Source organism: Diplotaxodon limnothrissa, linkage group LG5, assembly GCF_057381915.1.
Source record: "Diplotaxodon limnothrissa isolate DT_005_m linkage group LG5, D_limnothrissa_male_GT1.1, whole genome shotgun sequence".
Taxonomy (NCBI): Eukaryota; Metazoa; Chordata; class Actinopteri; order Cichliformes; family Cichlidae; genus Diplotaxodon; species Diplotaxodon limnothrissa.
This window is the reverse complement of record NC_140600.1, coordinates 14,754,584-14,770,021: the sequence shown is the minus strand read 5'-3', so window position 1 is coordinate 14,770,021 and position 15,438 is coordinate 14,754,584. Positions and strand designations below refer to the sequence as shown.

The window sequence follows — 15,438 nt, the reverse complement described above, 5'->3', positions numbered from 1 at the left end:
GACAGCACCAGTCACTCTGACACACACACCCACACGGACACAAAACACTTTTTGCAATATTGCGGCAGAGATTAAAGCCACATGAAAGGGGTAGAGACAAAGGTGACGTCTCCTCTTTTGAAATGGCAAGAGCGTGGCTTGACATGAAGCGAGCTGGTGAGTGCTTGGGTGAACAAAAGGCTGGCGCCATGTGAGAAAAGGGCAGAGGCGGGAGCAGGGCGGCAGCGGTGGGGGGGGGGGGCAGGCCTTTAATTAAAAGGATTATATTGAGGTGCAGAGTGCCGCCGAGGAGCTGTCCACTGGGCCCAGATTGACTACAGTAATGAAACCTATCCCTGTCGGAGGAGAAGGAGAGAAAGGAGAGAGTGGAAATGGAACTGCAGCACTAAAAGGGGGTCAAGAAATTACAGAAGAATGGGTTTAGAAAAAGTAAACATTAAGAATAAATGTGCGTAATGAGGGATCATCAAGCGGAATTGGAACACGGGAGCTTAAAGTAATAAATATACAAGGTCATAAAGAATAATAACAATGAATGAACTATGGCATTAAATTAGAAGTTCTCGTAGATTAAAGTCATTACAGATATGCTTCTGGCCAACTGAGAGTTTCCCTCTTTAATGTAAATGAATGCTAAGTTTGGCATATCCATCCAGGGCCTCTGCTACTCATTAATTTTTATCTCTTCAGATATAATGAAGTCATAATAGCGGGGAGTCTGAGTTGTCAATTAGAAACTTGAATGATCCCTGTACTGAAATTAAAAAAGAGAAAAGGTTATTTATTCACCTGCTCTATTTAACTCACTGGTAACTAGCACTTGTCAGCTCTCACCCATTCTTACCTGGGTTTGCCTTTTCATTCTGAACCTACTTTATATTATTTTATATTATTATACACATGGAAAACATGTGAGCATGACATTAAAACATTGGCGTAGGGTTTGTCGTGTTGTCAGGTTTTAGTGTTTAGCATCAGATTGTAATATGCAATAAAATCAACATAACAGAATGACTCAAGGATTGTATTGTCACACATGGCCACTTGCAAACTTTTCAGCACCAAGATAAGTTCCCTGTGTCTGCCTCTGACTATATTTCGTTATCATTCCAATCCGTTGTGTTGTGTGGAGCTGCATGACTTCCCACTGCTGCTGACCAAGATTAACATTATCTCTGACCACCCTGCCAGAAAACCAGACACTGTAGTAAATGAATTAGATAGAGGCAAGACAGAAAAAGTAAAACTTTTGGCACCTTACTGTCTGTTACATTCCCAGGCTTGCCATTTTAATTATCTTTGTATCTTATGCACACATCTTAGGCACACATATGAGCCATCACACAGACAAAGCTAGTAAATAAAGTGTGTGTCTGCAACTGTCCTTGTAGAGGAGAGTCGTCGCTTACTATAAAAATGCTTTCTTGTTCTTTTTTAACCCTTTGTGCTAAAATCCATTCCCGCATTAAGAAAAATTGTAAGGTTGTTTTTGTAGTAGTGTTGTAGTTTTACTTTTATGTGGCATACTGGGTTTGTTTACCTCAATCCCCAGTGATTTGCTCGTAGCTCGGGTTTATGCCAATATTATTAACTAAAATTCTTTTCGATTTATATATGATAAGAGAGTGAGCAGTCTGCAGTGGTCAGCATCTATCAAAATTAGTCCACGGAAGGAACACAGGTGAACCAGCAACAGGGTCATGGGCGGCCAAGGTTCATTGATGCATGTGACCACACAAGCCAACCTTTGCTTCCCAAAGGTTGGCTTGTGTGGTCCGATCCAACAGATTACCTACTGGAGCTAATAATGATAAAAATGTTAATGTTGGTTCTGATCGAAAGGTGTCAGAAAACGCAATGCATCACAGGTTGTTGTGTAATGTGTGTGATGCTTTGAACAATGTTCTGCTGGAAATCCTTGGGTCCTGCCATCCATGTGAATGTTACTTTGACACGTATACCCTACCTAAGCATTGTTACAGACCAGCCACACCCTCTCGTGGAAATGGTACTCCTTGATGGCTGTGGCCTCTTTCGGCAGGATAATTCGCCCTGTCACAAAGAAAAAATGGTTCAGGAAAAGTTTGAAGGATTGACTTCACCTCCAAATTCCCATCTATGGAAGCCCCAGCTTGCAACTTACAGGATTTAAGGACTCTGTTGCTATCAGGGGTCTATGGAGTCCACACCTTGACAGGTCAGCAAAAGGGTACGGTGGCCCCTAGAGACAAAGCACGTACAAACTCCAAAGCACATGCAAAATCCAAAACACTTGCAAACTAAAAAACACATGCAAACTCCAAAACACGTACAAACTCCAAAACACTTGCAAAATCCAAAACACTTGCAAAATCCAAAACACTTGCAAACTCCAAAACACTTGCAAAATCCAAAACACTTGCAAACTAAAAAACACATGCAAATTCCAAAACACAACGGAAGTGCTCCAGGATGCTTGGGGCAGTGTTGAGCTTTTGTTACCTAGTAAGTACACAAGCCAGGAAGTACCAATGACCGGATTTGGTGTTTGCAGCCTTAAAGGCCGCATTTTAAGGCCGATTACGTCACAGCGACAAGAGAAGGCTTTCCCAATTCAAAGGCTGCTCGAAATGCGGCCCTCAAATGCGTCCTTAATTTCCCTGAATTTTAAGGATGGGTCGGTGTAGCCTTCATGGCCCAGCATATCCCAGACTTCATAGTGCGGTGGTGGTGTGGATAATTTTGCCGAAAAAAAACGGAGAAAGTGGAGCGGAGGAAGAGTAAACTTTCAGAAGTAAGTACTGAATATTATGTCACTTATTTATGCGCAAATATTTTTTTTTAATGAAGAACATTAAACCATTATTGTTGGCCACATGTCGGGAAAGTTATGTGACATTAGCGATGTCTGTACTTTCAGAATTAACTTGGTTTTAAAGCCTTTACTTTAAAAAAAAAAATATATAGTCGACTTTAATCTTACAGAGATTGTGATGATTTTGTGGATAATTAAAGTCAGTCATATATCCACAAACACAACAAGCTGAAAGTCAGTGATGCTGCTCGGTTTGCGGTCCTGAATATCACGGCACAAGCAGGATCCACTGCACTGTTAATGTTAGCTATGTTATATTGCTGCCTCTGTTCGGTGGTGTCGAGCCAAACGGACTTTAACGTGTGTTTGAACGAGCTGACGGTTCACTCGTTACGCTGAAAGAAAGATGCTTTAATCACAGGAGTCACACATGTGTTCACTGTACCATCTGGGAACTCTTCTTGTTTCGTAATAACACAAACACTAAATCCTCCTTCTCTTGTGCTGTTTTGTAGCAGTGTATACACCTGAGACTGCCACCTGTCTGTCTGTCCTGCACTCTCTCTCTTTTTCTTTCTCTCTGATTGTGTAATAAAAGTATGAACATGTGTTAATAAGTTACACTTGTGTTTGAATCCTGCAGCTTATCACACATTTGATTTCCATGTGTGACAACTGCAAGTGTCCAGAGTGAGGACAGACTGAGGGACCCACTGCTGCACATCATCTGTGAGGCTTTGCACCCCTGATGATCCACCAGGACAAAGCAGTGTGTGAGGAAGAGGAGGAGGAAGAGCCAGCAGCAGCTGACAGATGGGGAGAATAGACAGACTGTTCCCTGTTTGTGAAGGACTGCTAGGAAAGTTTAAAATAACTAATTGTCTGTCCTGAATCAGTCTTGTTAGGTAATGTTCAAATAATTTGATCATTCCAGTGTTTTCAGTGTGGGAGAAAGTACTCAGGGCCTTCAGGTTACACACTATGAAAGGCAGCAACAAGTGTAATATTCAGAAACTTAAAGTATGTATCAGCAGCAGAATGGACCTAAAAATAAATGTTTGTTCCAGTTCTATGAAGCTTTGACTATTTTTGGATTATTAGCACTGCTGTGTTTGTTGCATCATATTACTGTAATTGTTTATATGCTTTATATATTCTGAGCTAAGTTGATCTATAGTGTTACATCATATTCTGTAAGGATGTTATGTGTTTGTAGACTTTCTGCCCAGTTTGACCCATTTAGCAGAAGTCAGCCTGTTTAAGGCTCTGATATCTATTCTGTATGACTGAAAGCAGTTATGACCAATAAAGGAATATTTCATATATCAGTCTACTCTTCATTTTATCAGAAACAGTTATCACAGCTTGTACATTTTCTTTTTATAAATATATGTAAGCAATGAGCCAAATTTAGTAATGCCAGCATGAAGGAACAACATTTGTCTCTTATATATGATACACCTATATATGCACTGTCAAAGATACTTGTCTTTGAGTGAAGATTTAAGGTGATAAGACATATAAATAACTGCAACTTGAATCTGTACTGAAGCTCAGTATTTGACACAGAGTTCATGTTCACTGCTGTAATAGCTAATAATGATTAATATAATAACTATAATATTGGCCATATTATATTTACATTACCAAAGTGATATGACTTTAGTCTCATGAACAACATCAGCTAATTCTTATTTACTAACTAATCTTGAAATAACTGTTCAGTACAGAAATGAAGCCCAAAAATCATGTTTTACTGTCCTGTGGTCTCAGCCTCAGATACTTATCAAATCACACAAAGCTCTTGTAGAAACAAACAAACAAATGAACAAAATATGTTCTCCTTCATTTCTGTCAAACCAAGTTGTATGACACGTTTCCAGCGGTTAGTATCATGGTTGCTAGGCAACCTGGGAAGCGTGACGGAGACTAGACCGTCCCATACAGACAAACTTGCCGTTTATTTTGCAAATCGAGCTCAACACTGCTCCTAGTGTCCTGGAGCACTTCCGTTGTGTTTTGGAGTTTGCAAGTGTTTTGGAGTTTGTACATGTTTTGGAGTTTGCACGTGTTTTGGAGTTTGTACGTGTTTTGGAGTTTGTACGTGTTTTGGAGTTTGTACGTGTTTTGGAGTTTGTACGTGTTTTTTAGTTTGCAAGTGTTTTGGATTTTGCAAGTGTTTTGGAGTTTGCAAGTGTTTTGGAGTTTGCAAGTGTTTTGGAGTTTGTACGTGCTTTGTCTCTAGGGGCCACCGTAAAAGGGGAACCAACTCAAGACAGTATTGGGCAGGTGGCCATAATGTTATACCTGAGTGGTGTTACGGCCGATCAAGGAAAACCCGACCGCAACAAGAAGAACGATCCATCCCCTGCTCGACCCCAAGCAGCACATCACACCATAAGTTAAAACATGAAATGGTTTATTTACAAACACGAAACGAAAAATGGGCTCACAGGAGTCACTTGGGCTTCGGGGTGGACCCACGCCAAAATAACAAACAAAAAGGGAAACTAACTCAGAGGAGCTTACCTAGCCCCAAAGAAACATAACCAAACAACAATCACTTACCTCCCTGACTAACTAAACATGAGAAAACTGTACCCAACTGAAAAGGCGATCCACCCCTACTTCCTCCTGGACCAGCAAAGCAACACAGGGCAAGTCCCAGCCCCAGCCGGTTGGGGTAAACCGAGGATGGATGATTGCCGTCCTCAACCGCGCCGTCTTATACTCCGCCTCCAGTGCAGCATCCAGTCACCACTCCTGGAGGCGCACCTGCACACTCACATTTGCATGTCATAATCCCAACCCACGACGGCAGCCGTAACAGTGGTGTATAAAAACACATAGATTATAATTTTTTTGAAATCCCAGGCTAAGGTTTACATATTGAATATAATTATTTATGAACGCATAATATCTGTGTGTTTTAAAACTTTCACATTTTTACAGCAGTGTTTACAGTATACAGATGGATTTTCTAAGTGGGCATCTTTTTTCTTATCTTCAAAAAACTTAAAAGCACTTGCACAGAGTTGATCTTTGTCTATATAGCATGTCATCTGTGCAACAGATACCTTCAACGCACTGTTCATGCGTTTTAAGTGTAGTCTTACCTCTTGCATTTTTAAAAAGGCAAGCCTGTCACAGCCCAAATCACTCCGTTATGTGAGACATGAAACAATACACAGTTTGCATTAGAGAGATAACAGCTACATGGATTAGTCTAAAGTTTAGATTTTTTAAATATGTAGATTAATTCTAAGTGGCATAAAAAGCACTTCATCTAAATTGATATATTTTAAATCTATTTATCTACTGTAATAACTGATAGATAGCCACATGCCTATAAAACAGACCATTATGTACAATATTCTAGATAATGATTGGAATATGCCCCTGTGCAACCACAGATTGAAGTTAGTGAGTTCTAACTTCTAAAAGTAGTATTATATAACCTAAAACTGCTCAAAAGTTGCTTATGTATTGGCTTAGCATTGCAGAAAGGCACTCCTCAAGTGAGTGTGTCTGAAGAGGTATGAAATGAATTTCATACCTTTTCCCTCCCTCATTTGCCCAACGTTTTTTAGCTGGTCTCCTCTGCTCAAGCTATGTGTCTCACCATTACAGAGCTAATCCATCCATGACAATGTTCAATTTCCTCTGGGGAATATGGAGTGCAGTGGTGAAAATTTGCAACCCCATGGCCCATCTAAGTAGCATTAACGCAGTGCCCACATCCCTCAGAGCCTGAGCTTTGTCTGTCTCATTTGAATTGAGTGTTTCAATTTAGAAATCAGGCAATGCTGTGATACAATCTTATGTTACAGACATTTTTTTAAAAATGATACAGGCCAGAAAACCAGACCACAGCTGACAAGACAGTGCGAATTTGTGTAAATTGTACATTTTGATTTCAGAGGTAATGGAGTGATTAACTTTCATATTCTAACAGCGTCAGCCAAATGTAGCTACACTTTGCTTTTCTTACACTTTTTATTCTTTGAAATGTAATATAAGTAGGGACACTCTTGGTTTCGTATACGTGGAGTTTGATGCATAACGGTTTTCAAATCATTTTTGGTTCTTCCTAGTTACAATTAAGTCACAGAAAGAAAAAAACCAATAGATAAAAATTAACGTCTAACTCAGTCAAACACATAATCTCACTTCATACAATCAGCATTATAGCCAACTATCTATATTGTAGGAAAAAATCTAACATTTTCAAATAAAAATATCATCCATTTTTTGTTAGTTTAAATCAAATTTAAATTTCAAGAGGTACTTTCTTTTAAGATAGCGTGAAATTTCAGTCAGACTGTAGCAAAACAATATTGTTATTGAATTTTTTTACATCGCTAAACACTTTTTCCTCACTTCATAAGTTAGAGTCTCATCACTTTACATTTTTGTGATTAATGTGATAAATAAATCACTTTTGTTGCTGATTTAGCCCTTCCTACAGTTAGTGAGTTGATTTTTACTTCTTGGCTCCAACGAGAGAGCTGTGTGTTGAGGTGTATCCAGGTAGGTTCACAAGTACGGAGTGAAACACACTTTCCACAAAATTCGGGCTTTATGATAAAAAGGTTGCTGCTTAAGGTGTCTAGTGTCTATAATTAATTGAAGCTCTCCGGGTCCAACTGAAATGTTGTGATGGCTTTTGAAATTTGTGGTTGTCACTTTGAGGTTTATGCTTCATCTCTGCAGGAGTGACACTGAGCAGTCTGACACCAGCTGGGCGTGATTAGATTTCTCTTAACATCACTGCACATCACCTACGCCATGACTGATGTAAACAAACCTGACAGAACTGTAACTCATTTTATTGTCACCCAATTGGCAAGTAAGCATTTGGCATCGGAGGGCAGTGGGATGTCTGGATTACCACTGCAGGTGTATTGGGTTAAATTTTGGTGCTTCGTGTTCGTGCCGTATATATCTATGGATTGCACATCGCGTGTATTCATTTTATATTAGATGATCTACCACAAAAAAATCAACTGGGAAGTTCATGAGCAAAGTGTTTGAGGCTCCTGCCTAGAGCCTCAATCCTGCAGTGTTTTAGTGTTTTTATTGCTCTAATATAACTCACACATTTCAAGCCATGTAGCGCTGCCTTTCAGTTGCTTCCAAAATGTGCATCTGTCTGGCCCTCGGTGTGTCTGCTCAATACGCTATCGACAGACCAATCATTCCACAATCATGCTCAGCACACCATCTTTATTACTGATTATTGACCAGGTCATCACCGCCTGCATGGCACCTCACACTGACATCAGGTGCCAGGGGGGAGAGAGAGAGAGAGAAAGCGAGAGAGAGAACTTGAAGGGAGGGAGAAGCTGGGAATCTGTCAGCAGTCTGATTAGCTGATCTACTGCTGGGTTTTGGATTGCTAAGCCCATGACCTACAGGTGGCAATTAAATGTCAAGACATTTGGATTCCAATTCTGGTCTGGTGCTTAGTCACATAACTCATGCGCTAAATTCAGATGTGTCAAAAAAGGTGTAGTTTCTATAAAATGTCAGTTGTTGCTTACTTCAGGTCCTCAACCTGGACTTCACTCATTTGACTAAAAGATCTGCTTAAGCAGGTAAAAACATAGCAAATGTTTTGCTACAGTGGATCCAATCAGTGTGTCTTTTTCACTGTTTGATGAATGACTTAAAATGCAAAACCTGAGATTGCTATTGTTAATACTATATTTAAGTATCAAATCAAATAAGTTAATAAAAATAAGCTGCTAAACAGCTTTTCCTGTCCTGTCTTAAGCTCCCTGTCTGCAGGCTAGGCAGACTGCTGTTATGGTAGGCCTCAGAGTCATTCAGCTGCTTTACCAGTGATTCTGTTGTCACGCTGACAGGCTCCAGCATCTGCATACAATGACTGTAGTCCTTTTCCTGCTCTACAACCTCCCTTAACTTGTTGTAGTGGTGCATGAAACTGCTCTGCTGCAGGCTCTGAATGGAGTGGCCCTCTAGCTCACCACCATCTCCAAAGAGCAGAACATGGACAACTGTTGCCAGTTGGAGTCCAAGACAAAGCAGTGTTACTCCTTCCACAGAATGTGAGACACTCACTGGAAAACCCGGCCAACCTGCAGGTTGTCAAATGTTTACTTCTTATTTTTTGTGCGTATTAGAACAAATGATTGCATGATGTGTCTGTTCCTGTAGCGCAATTAGAATGAATAGTTCTCCTGCTGAATAGTCTGTATATGACATATACAGTTATGTGCAGTTATTTTCATTTGAATTATTTAATTTGCAACATGAGTCACACTGACACACAACATAGTTTCTGGAAAAACCAAGTCAGTTTAGGCTTATTAAAAACTTGTTTTTAGTTAAATTGTCCCCGTCTCATAGTTTGTGATCTGATTATACTGAATGTTAATGCAAAACTCTTGAGCCATCCCAAAGTTCTTTATATTTTCCTTCCAAGAAGCCAGACTTTTTTTTTTTCCATTTTCTTTTTAAATTGGTTTTGAGTGCTAATTCTTCAAAACTCCTGAAGGCCTATCAGAATTTTTTTTGGACATTTCTTTGTCATTTTTTTTTTTACTTTGACTAATTATATCTTTGTTACTATTTGCCTGTCATAAAACCACACAATTTGTTCTTTAGTTAAATCTACAAAGAATTATCCAAAATAAGAAAGCTATTAGCTAAAACGTGGTGAATCTCTGCATGGTGTGTCCTTATAAAACCTTATAAAAAAAGCTATCTACAGAGATGAGCAGCATCTGACAGTCATGTCCTTAAGAAATAGGAAAAAATACAGCAAAGACCTGATACAGGGCGAGAGATGCATCTCTCCCTTCAGGTGATCCATCTACTGTTCACTAAAAACAAGAAGAAAAAGCTGAGTGAGGGATTTGAAATGACAGAAAAACTAGAATAAAAATCATTGGTAACAGGTCTGTTGGAGTGATGAATTGAAATTCGAAATATGTTATATTTTTACTGTGAAGAAATGTGTCAGCTCAATTGGTGATACAGAATCGTAGTTTACTGACCCCTGCAAGGCGGTTCTGACTTGCTTTGATACATTTTATAACTTTTCTGAAACTGAAGCACTGAATTTAAGATAAGAGAAATAAGAGATAAGAGAAACGTTTATTAGACCCACACATGGGAAATCTTTGGTCACGGTAGAAAGTTTAGGAGCAGTAAAAATGAAGAAAAACACAATTGAATAGGATAAGAAAAAAAAGAATAACATACTATACAACAAGAATAAAATACAGTATACAATAGAATAAAGTACTATACAAAATAGAATAAAAAACTGTACAAAATAGAATAAAATGCTTTGTTACAGTAGCAGAAATTCCATTTGGTGCTATTGTACATCAGGCAGACAGGGCGAGAGTTACATTTGGAAATTGTCACGGTCCGCTGTGACGGACCGAGTGGAAAGTGCGTGGAGGACTCAGGTGCAGACACGAGTGATAAGGAAGTGGACTTAAACAAAAGCGAGCCTTTTATTGTGGCTGATGAATACAACAGAAGCAAACCAGAATAAGGGCAGCACAAGAGCAATAACTAAACAGAAACCTAAACTGGGAATAAACTAAGGTAAGGCTATGACTTGGAATATAATAGACCGGGCATGGAAACACGGAGGGTGGGAACACAGACGACGCGACACAGACTGTACGAAACACAGAGACTAAATACACATGAGGGATGATCAGGGGAAGTGGATGCACACGGGGAACACAGGTGACACTGATAATCATAACAAGACACGGCAGGAGTGAACGTAACACTGAAGGGAGATGGGCAAAGTAAAGCAGGAAGTACACAGAGGTTCAAACAGGAGGAGAGAGAGCACGGGGAGAACGCAGACATAACGGGCTGGGGAAAACATAGAATAAAGCACAAAGAGAGACGAGGGCTCATAAATACACAGAGGGGCACACAGGGGGTAAGAGTCACGAAGGGAAAACACATAAGGAACAACGTAACAGATCAACCCAGGAAGCATGGCCTAAATAAAGAACAAAATACAAAAATACACGAAAACTAAGAATACTGGGCCCACATGGCCGAGGACCATGACACCACCCCCCCCTAAAGGGCTGGCTCCCGACAGCCCAAACCCGAGAAACAAAACACAAGCGAAACAGAAAACACCCCACCCAGGGCGGGAGGCGGGGGACCAGGACGGAGGGAACAAAACGAACCAAAAACAAGGAGCACGAGAACAAAACTGAGTCCACAAATACACAAAAGAGTCCAGAACAGAAAGGCAAATGTCCAAAGAGGCCCGAAGGCCAACCCGAGAGGCGACAACACAAAAGTCCAGTCCAACCGTTCCGGAGGCCGGCCACGGGAAAGGTGGCCACGGTGACAGAACAGATCCGGAGGCCGACCGCGCGGAAGGCAGCGGCGGCGGCGGAGCAGTTCAGGGGGCCGGCGGCGAAGCAGTTCAGGGGGCCGGCAGCGCGCAAGGCAGGGGGCCGGCGGCGAAGCAGTTCAGGGGGCCGGCAGCGCGCAAGGCAGCGGCGGCGGCTCTCCAGTGTCAGGCGTACTGGCCGAGGCCCGGTGGGCACGGGACCAGGCGAAGCACAGGCTGAGGCGGCAGCAGGCGAAGCACAGGCTGAGGCGGCAGCAGGCGAAGCACAGGCTGAGGCGGCAGCAGGCGAAGCACAGGCTGAGGCGGCAGCAGACGAAGACTCTGAGGCGGCAGCAGACGAAGACTCTGAGGCGGCAGCAGACGAAGACTCTGAGGCGGCAGCAGACGAAGACTCTGAGGCGGCAGCAGACGAAGACTCTGAGGCGGCAGCAGACGAAGACTCTGAGGCTGCAGCAGACGAAGACTCTGAGGCTGCAGCAGACGAAGACTCTGAGGCTGCAGCAGACGAAGCACAGGCCGGAGCTGCAGCAGACGAAGCACAGGCCGGAGCTGCAGCAGACGAAGCACAGGCCGGAGCTGCAGCAGACGAAGCACAGGCTGGACCAGGCGTAGCAGAAGGTGGCTGGATGGGCTCCTCGGGCCCTCCAGCAGACGAGGCGTGAGGCTGAACGGGCCCCTCGGACCCTCCAGCGGAGACAGGAGGCTGAACGGGCCCCTCGGACCCTCCAGCGGAGACAGGAGGCTGAACGGGCCTCTCGGACCCTCCAGCGGAGACAGGCGGCTGAACGGGCCCCTCGGACCCTCCAGCTGACGTGGCGTGGGACTGGACGGGCTCCTCGGGCCCCCCAGCTGACGTGGCATGAGGCTGAACGGGCCCCTCGGACCCTCCAGCGGAGACAGGAGGCTGAACGGGCCCCTCGGACCCTCCAGCGGAGACGGGAGGCTGAACGGGCCCCTCGGACCCTCCAGCTGACGTGGCATCTGAGGAGGCCCTGGGGAGAGTCTTAAGCTCAGAAGCGACTGGTGAGGCAGCACATAGAACACTGTTAGCATGACAAGCTTTGAAAACATAATTTCTCAGGTCATGAACACTTTCGGTAACTCGAGTAGTAGATGCCAACTCCCTGTCGGTATTGTCAACACAATAGTTCATGGTAGGATTGCACATAAGTCCGTAGCTGGATTCAGAGTCACATAAAGAGGCAGGCATGCTTATGGCTGGCCTAACAGTCTGCGACTGAGAAGCAGTAGCATCAGAGCTCACGTTCCTGTGCATTTGGTCTTGAGCACTGTCTGCAATCCCACCATCAGGGAATACGGAACTAGACTCCACTACGATCTGCACGCGGGGGTAACACTCCGTCTCGGCTGTACGAGTTTGCTGCAGTAGATAACAGTCTGAGGCGGAGAGAAAGCTCACGCCATTCCTAGCAGGCTCAGAAGCAGACTGTACAGTCGACGTGTGAATCCCTTTCGCTGTCTCATGAACCTTTGCTCCATGTGGTGCGGCTATGGGAGCAACACTAGAAAAAGTCCTGGATTCTACAGAGACAAGAACATGGTCTGTGGTTTCGTTGTGTGCTCCTTCAAAACAGTTACACACAGTTTTTTCAGCTCTGGAGCCCAATTCCGTTATAGTCTCCGGTCCCGGCAAATCAACACTCATCTCACTCTGCTTCATAGAAGGGACGTGAGGCGCAAAAACGCAGTCACTCACCGGAGTTAGTGCGGTGCAACGGCGGCGCCGGCGCCGCCCCCTTCTGGTAGCTGGCGCGATGGGCGCTGATGCCACCACTGCAGAGGGTGGCGTAGCGGCAACATCCTCCTCTGCCCATATCCTCGCTAACGGCGAGGCAGGGGAAGCGAAGTCTGAGCGGGTTGGAGACGGCGAGCGGCTGGTAGGCGGTGCAGCAGGTGAGAGTTCCTCCTCTGGGATGAGCCAGGGTTTCCACCGGAGCTCGTCCTCCCGATAAGCCCGTAACACCTGCTGACGCTCATCGTCCCCGAAGTCTATGGCCTCCACCGCCTCCGTGTGCCGGTTAGTGCAGCATGACGGTGGCGGAAACGAGGAAGCCGATCCACGGTGAGGCGATGGCTGAGTGGAAGTGGGCCTCAGCGTTCCCCCTGTCGCAGCCTCTGGCTCATGAGGCAGCGGCGCCGACACCCGTTTACGGGGTGGAGGTGTGGGTGCTGAGGCGGCATCCAGGACCCTCTGGGCCAGCGCACGGGCACGAAGCTCCTCCTTCAGGGGGCCCAGGGAGTCAAATGCCTCGACGAGGCGGGGGAGCTGTCGCAACCGCGGCTCCCGCAACATAATGGCGTCCACGGCCGCCAATCCCGTGGAAACCACTCTCGGATCCGTGCATCCGATGATGCGATCCATTACGCGGCAGAGCCTGTTCAGCTCCTCTCCCACCTCCTCCGAAATGTCCGCTGAGTCCGACATGGTCGCGTCGTACTGTCACGGTCCGCTGTGACGGACCGAGTGGAAAGTGCGTGGAGGACTCAGGTGCAGACACGAGTGATAAGGAAGTGGACTTAAACAAAAGCGAGCCTTTTATTGTGGCTGATGAATACAACAGAAGCAAACCAGAATAAGGGCAGCACAAGAGCAATAACTAAACAGAAACCTAAACTGGGAATAAACTAAGGTAAGGCTATGACTTGGAATATAATAGACCGGGCATGGAAACACGGAGGGTGGGAACACAGACGACGCGACACAGACTGTACGAAACACAGAGACTAATTACACATGAGGGATGATCAGGGGAAGTGGATGCACACGGGGAACACAGGTGACACTGATAATCATAACAAGACACGGCAGGAGTGAACGTAACACTGAAGGGAGATGGGCAAAGTAAAGCAGGAAGTACACAGAGGTTCAAACAGGAGGAGAGAGAGCACGGGGAGAACGCAGACATAACGGGCTGGGGAAAACATAGAATAAAGCACAAAGAGAGACGAGGGCTCATAAATACACAGAGGGGCACACAGGGGGTAAGAGTCACGAAGGGAAAACACATAAGGAACAACGTAACAGATCAACCCAGGAAGCATGGCCTAAATAAAGAACAAAATACAAAAATACACGAAAACTAAGAATACTGGGCCCACATGGCCCAGGACCATGACAGGAAATCACATTAGTTTTTGGTCAAAGTGAAATAATTTCTACAGACTGAATATTCTCACTGATAAATAGGCTGTGATTAGCTTCAGTTCTAGCCACGTAACATAGACTTAGATATTAGGAACAAGCATCATACTCATTAGAATAAATAGTACCTCTGATGGCGCATATTTTTTGAGGTTACAATTAGCTAGCTTTACTTTTGTCTCGCACCTGTACACGACATAGTCAACAGGACAATTACGTATCAAGTTACCTGTTCAGTAACTTGGTACATAATTAGCTACCACGGTGATGTAGCCAGATTTAAAAAAAAGTGCTGCCTTTGGTCTTTAAGCTGTATCATTCATAAAATTACTACAGTAACACCAGCAGTAATGCACTTAACGGGCTACTGCCTTGCCCTCCAAAATAAAAGCACATCCTGTCAACCCCATCACTACATAAACAGTTGTTTTAATGCAACATTTACTGACAGCAAGTAAATTATTGTAAATACCGTAGTTATTAAATGTGAATAAACAATGTTGTACTTGTGATGACAGTTTTGATTATTTAAAGGTAGCACTTAGGTGTTTGTTTTTATCCATTCCATTACTTTTTCTCTATCCTGTACCTGAGCAGTACCCTCTGTGTCTTTCATGTCCTTATGGCAGATTAAAAAGTGTGACAAAAAACAAAAAAACAGAACATGAAATTGAAATGCCTGAATATTGCAGATTAGTGCTATTAGTCATCTCAAAATTAATAAAAAATAAAATGTATCCCGTTTTCATTTGATACTAGCCCCACAGCAGATTTCCTTTTCTTTGGTGCACATTGCAAAGATGTGGCTACAATTTAGTCATCATGTTACCATGCCTTATTAACTCTTAGCCAGAACTTAATTATCTCATTCCCACGCATTACAAACTCCAAGAAACGAGTTATTGATCTTGTGGCCATGCAGTAATATCTGGTGGCCACTCAATGATATTTTTTCCACTAATGACCCTGGTTTTCTGTAGTCAGTAAAAAAGAAATCAATATGCTCAAACACTTTATAGTAACGGGACATTATTTGATGCATCGATCAAACTGTGTTTTCAAAATGACAGTCCCGAAAAAGAAGAAGGAAAAAAACAACAACTTCACAACAAG

The 15,438-nt window shown here is 43.6% G+C and overlaps 1 protein-coding gene across 1 annotated transcript; it reads right to left on the bottom strand.

Annotated features, from left to right (window-relative positions):
- Positions 1-1,966: 1,966 nt before the first annotated feature.
- LOC146631801 (uncharacterized) lies at positions 1,967-13,608 on the bottom strand. Its single transcript, XM_085354842.1, has 2 exons — positions 12,468-13,608; positions 1,967-2,052 (listed from the first exon to the last, which is right to left on the bottom strand). The coding sequence occupies exons 1-2, from the start codon at positions 13,606-13,608 to the stop codon at positions 1,967-1,969; spliced, it is 1,227 nt and encodes a 408-aa protein (XP_085210968.1).
- Positions 13,609-15,438: the final 1,830 nt, after the last annotated feature.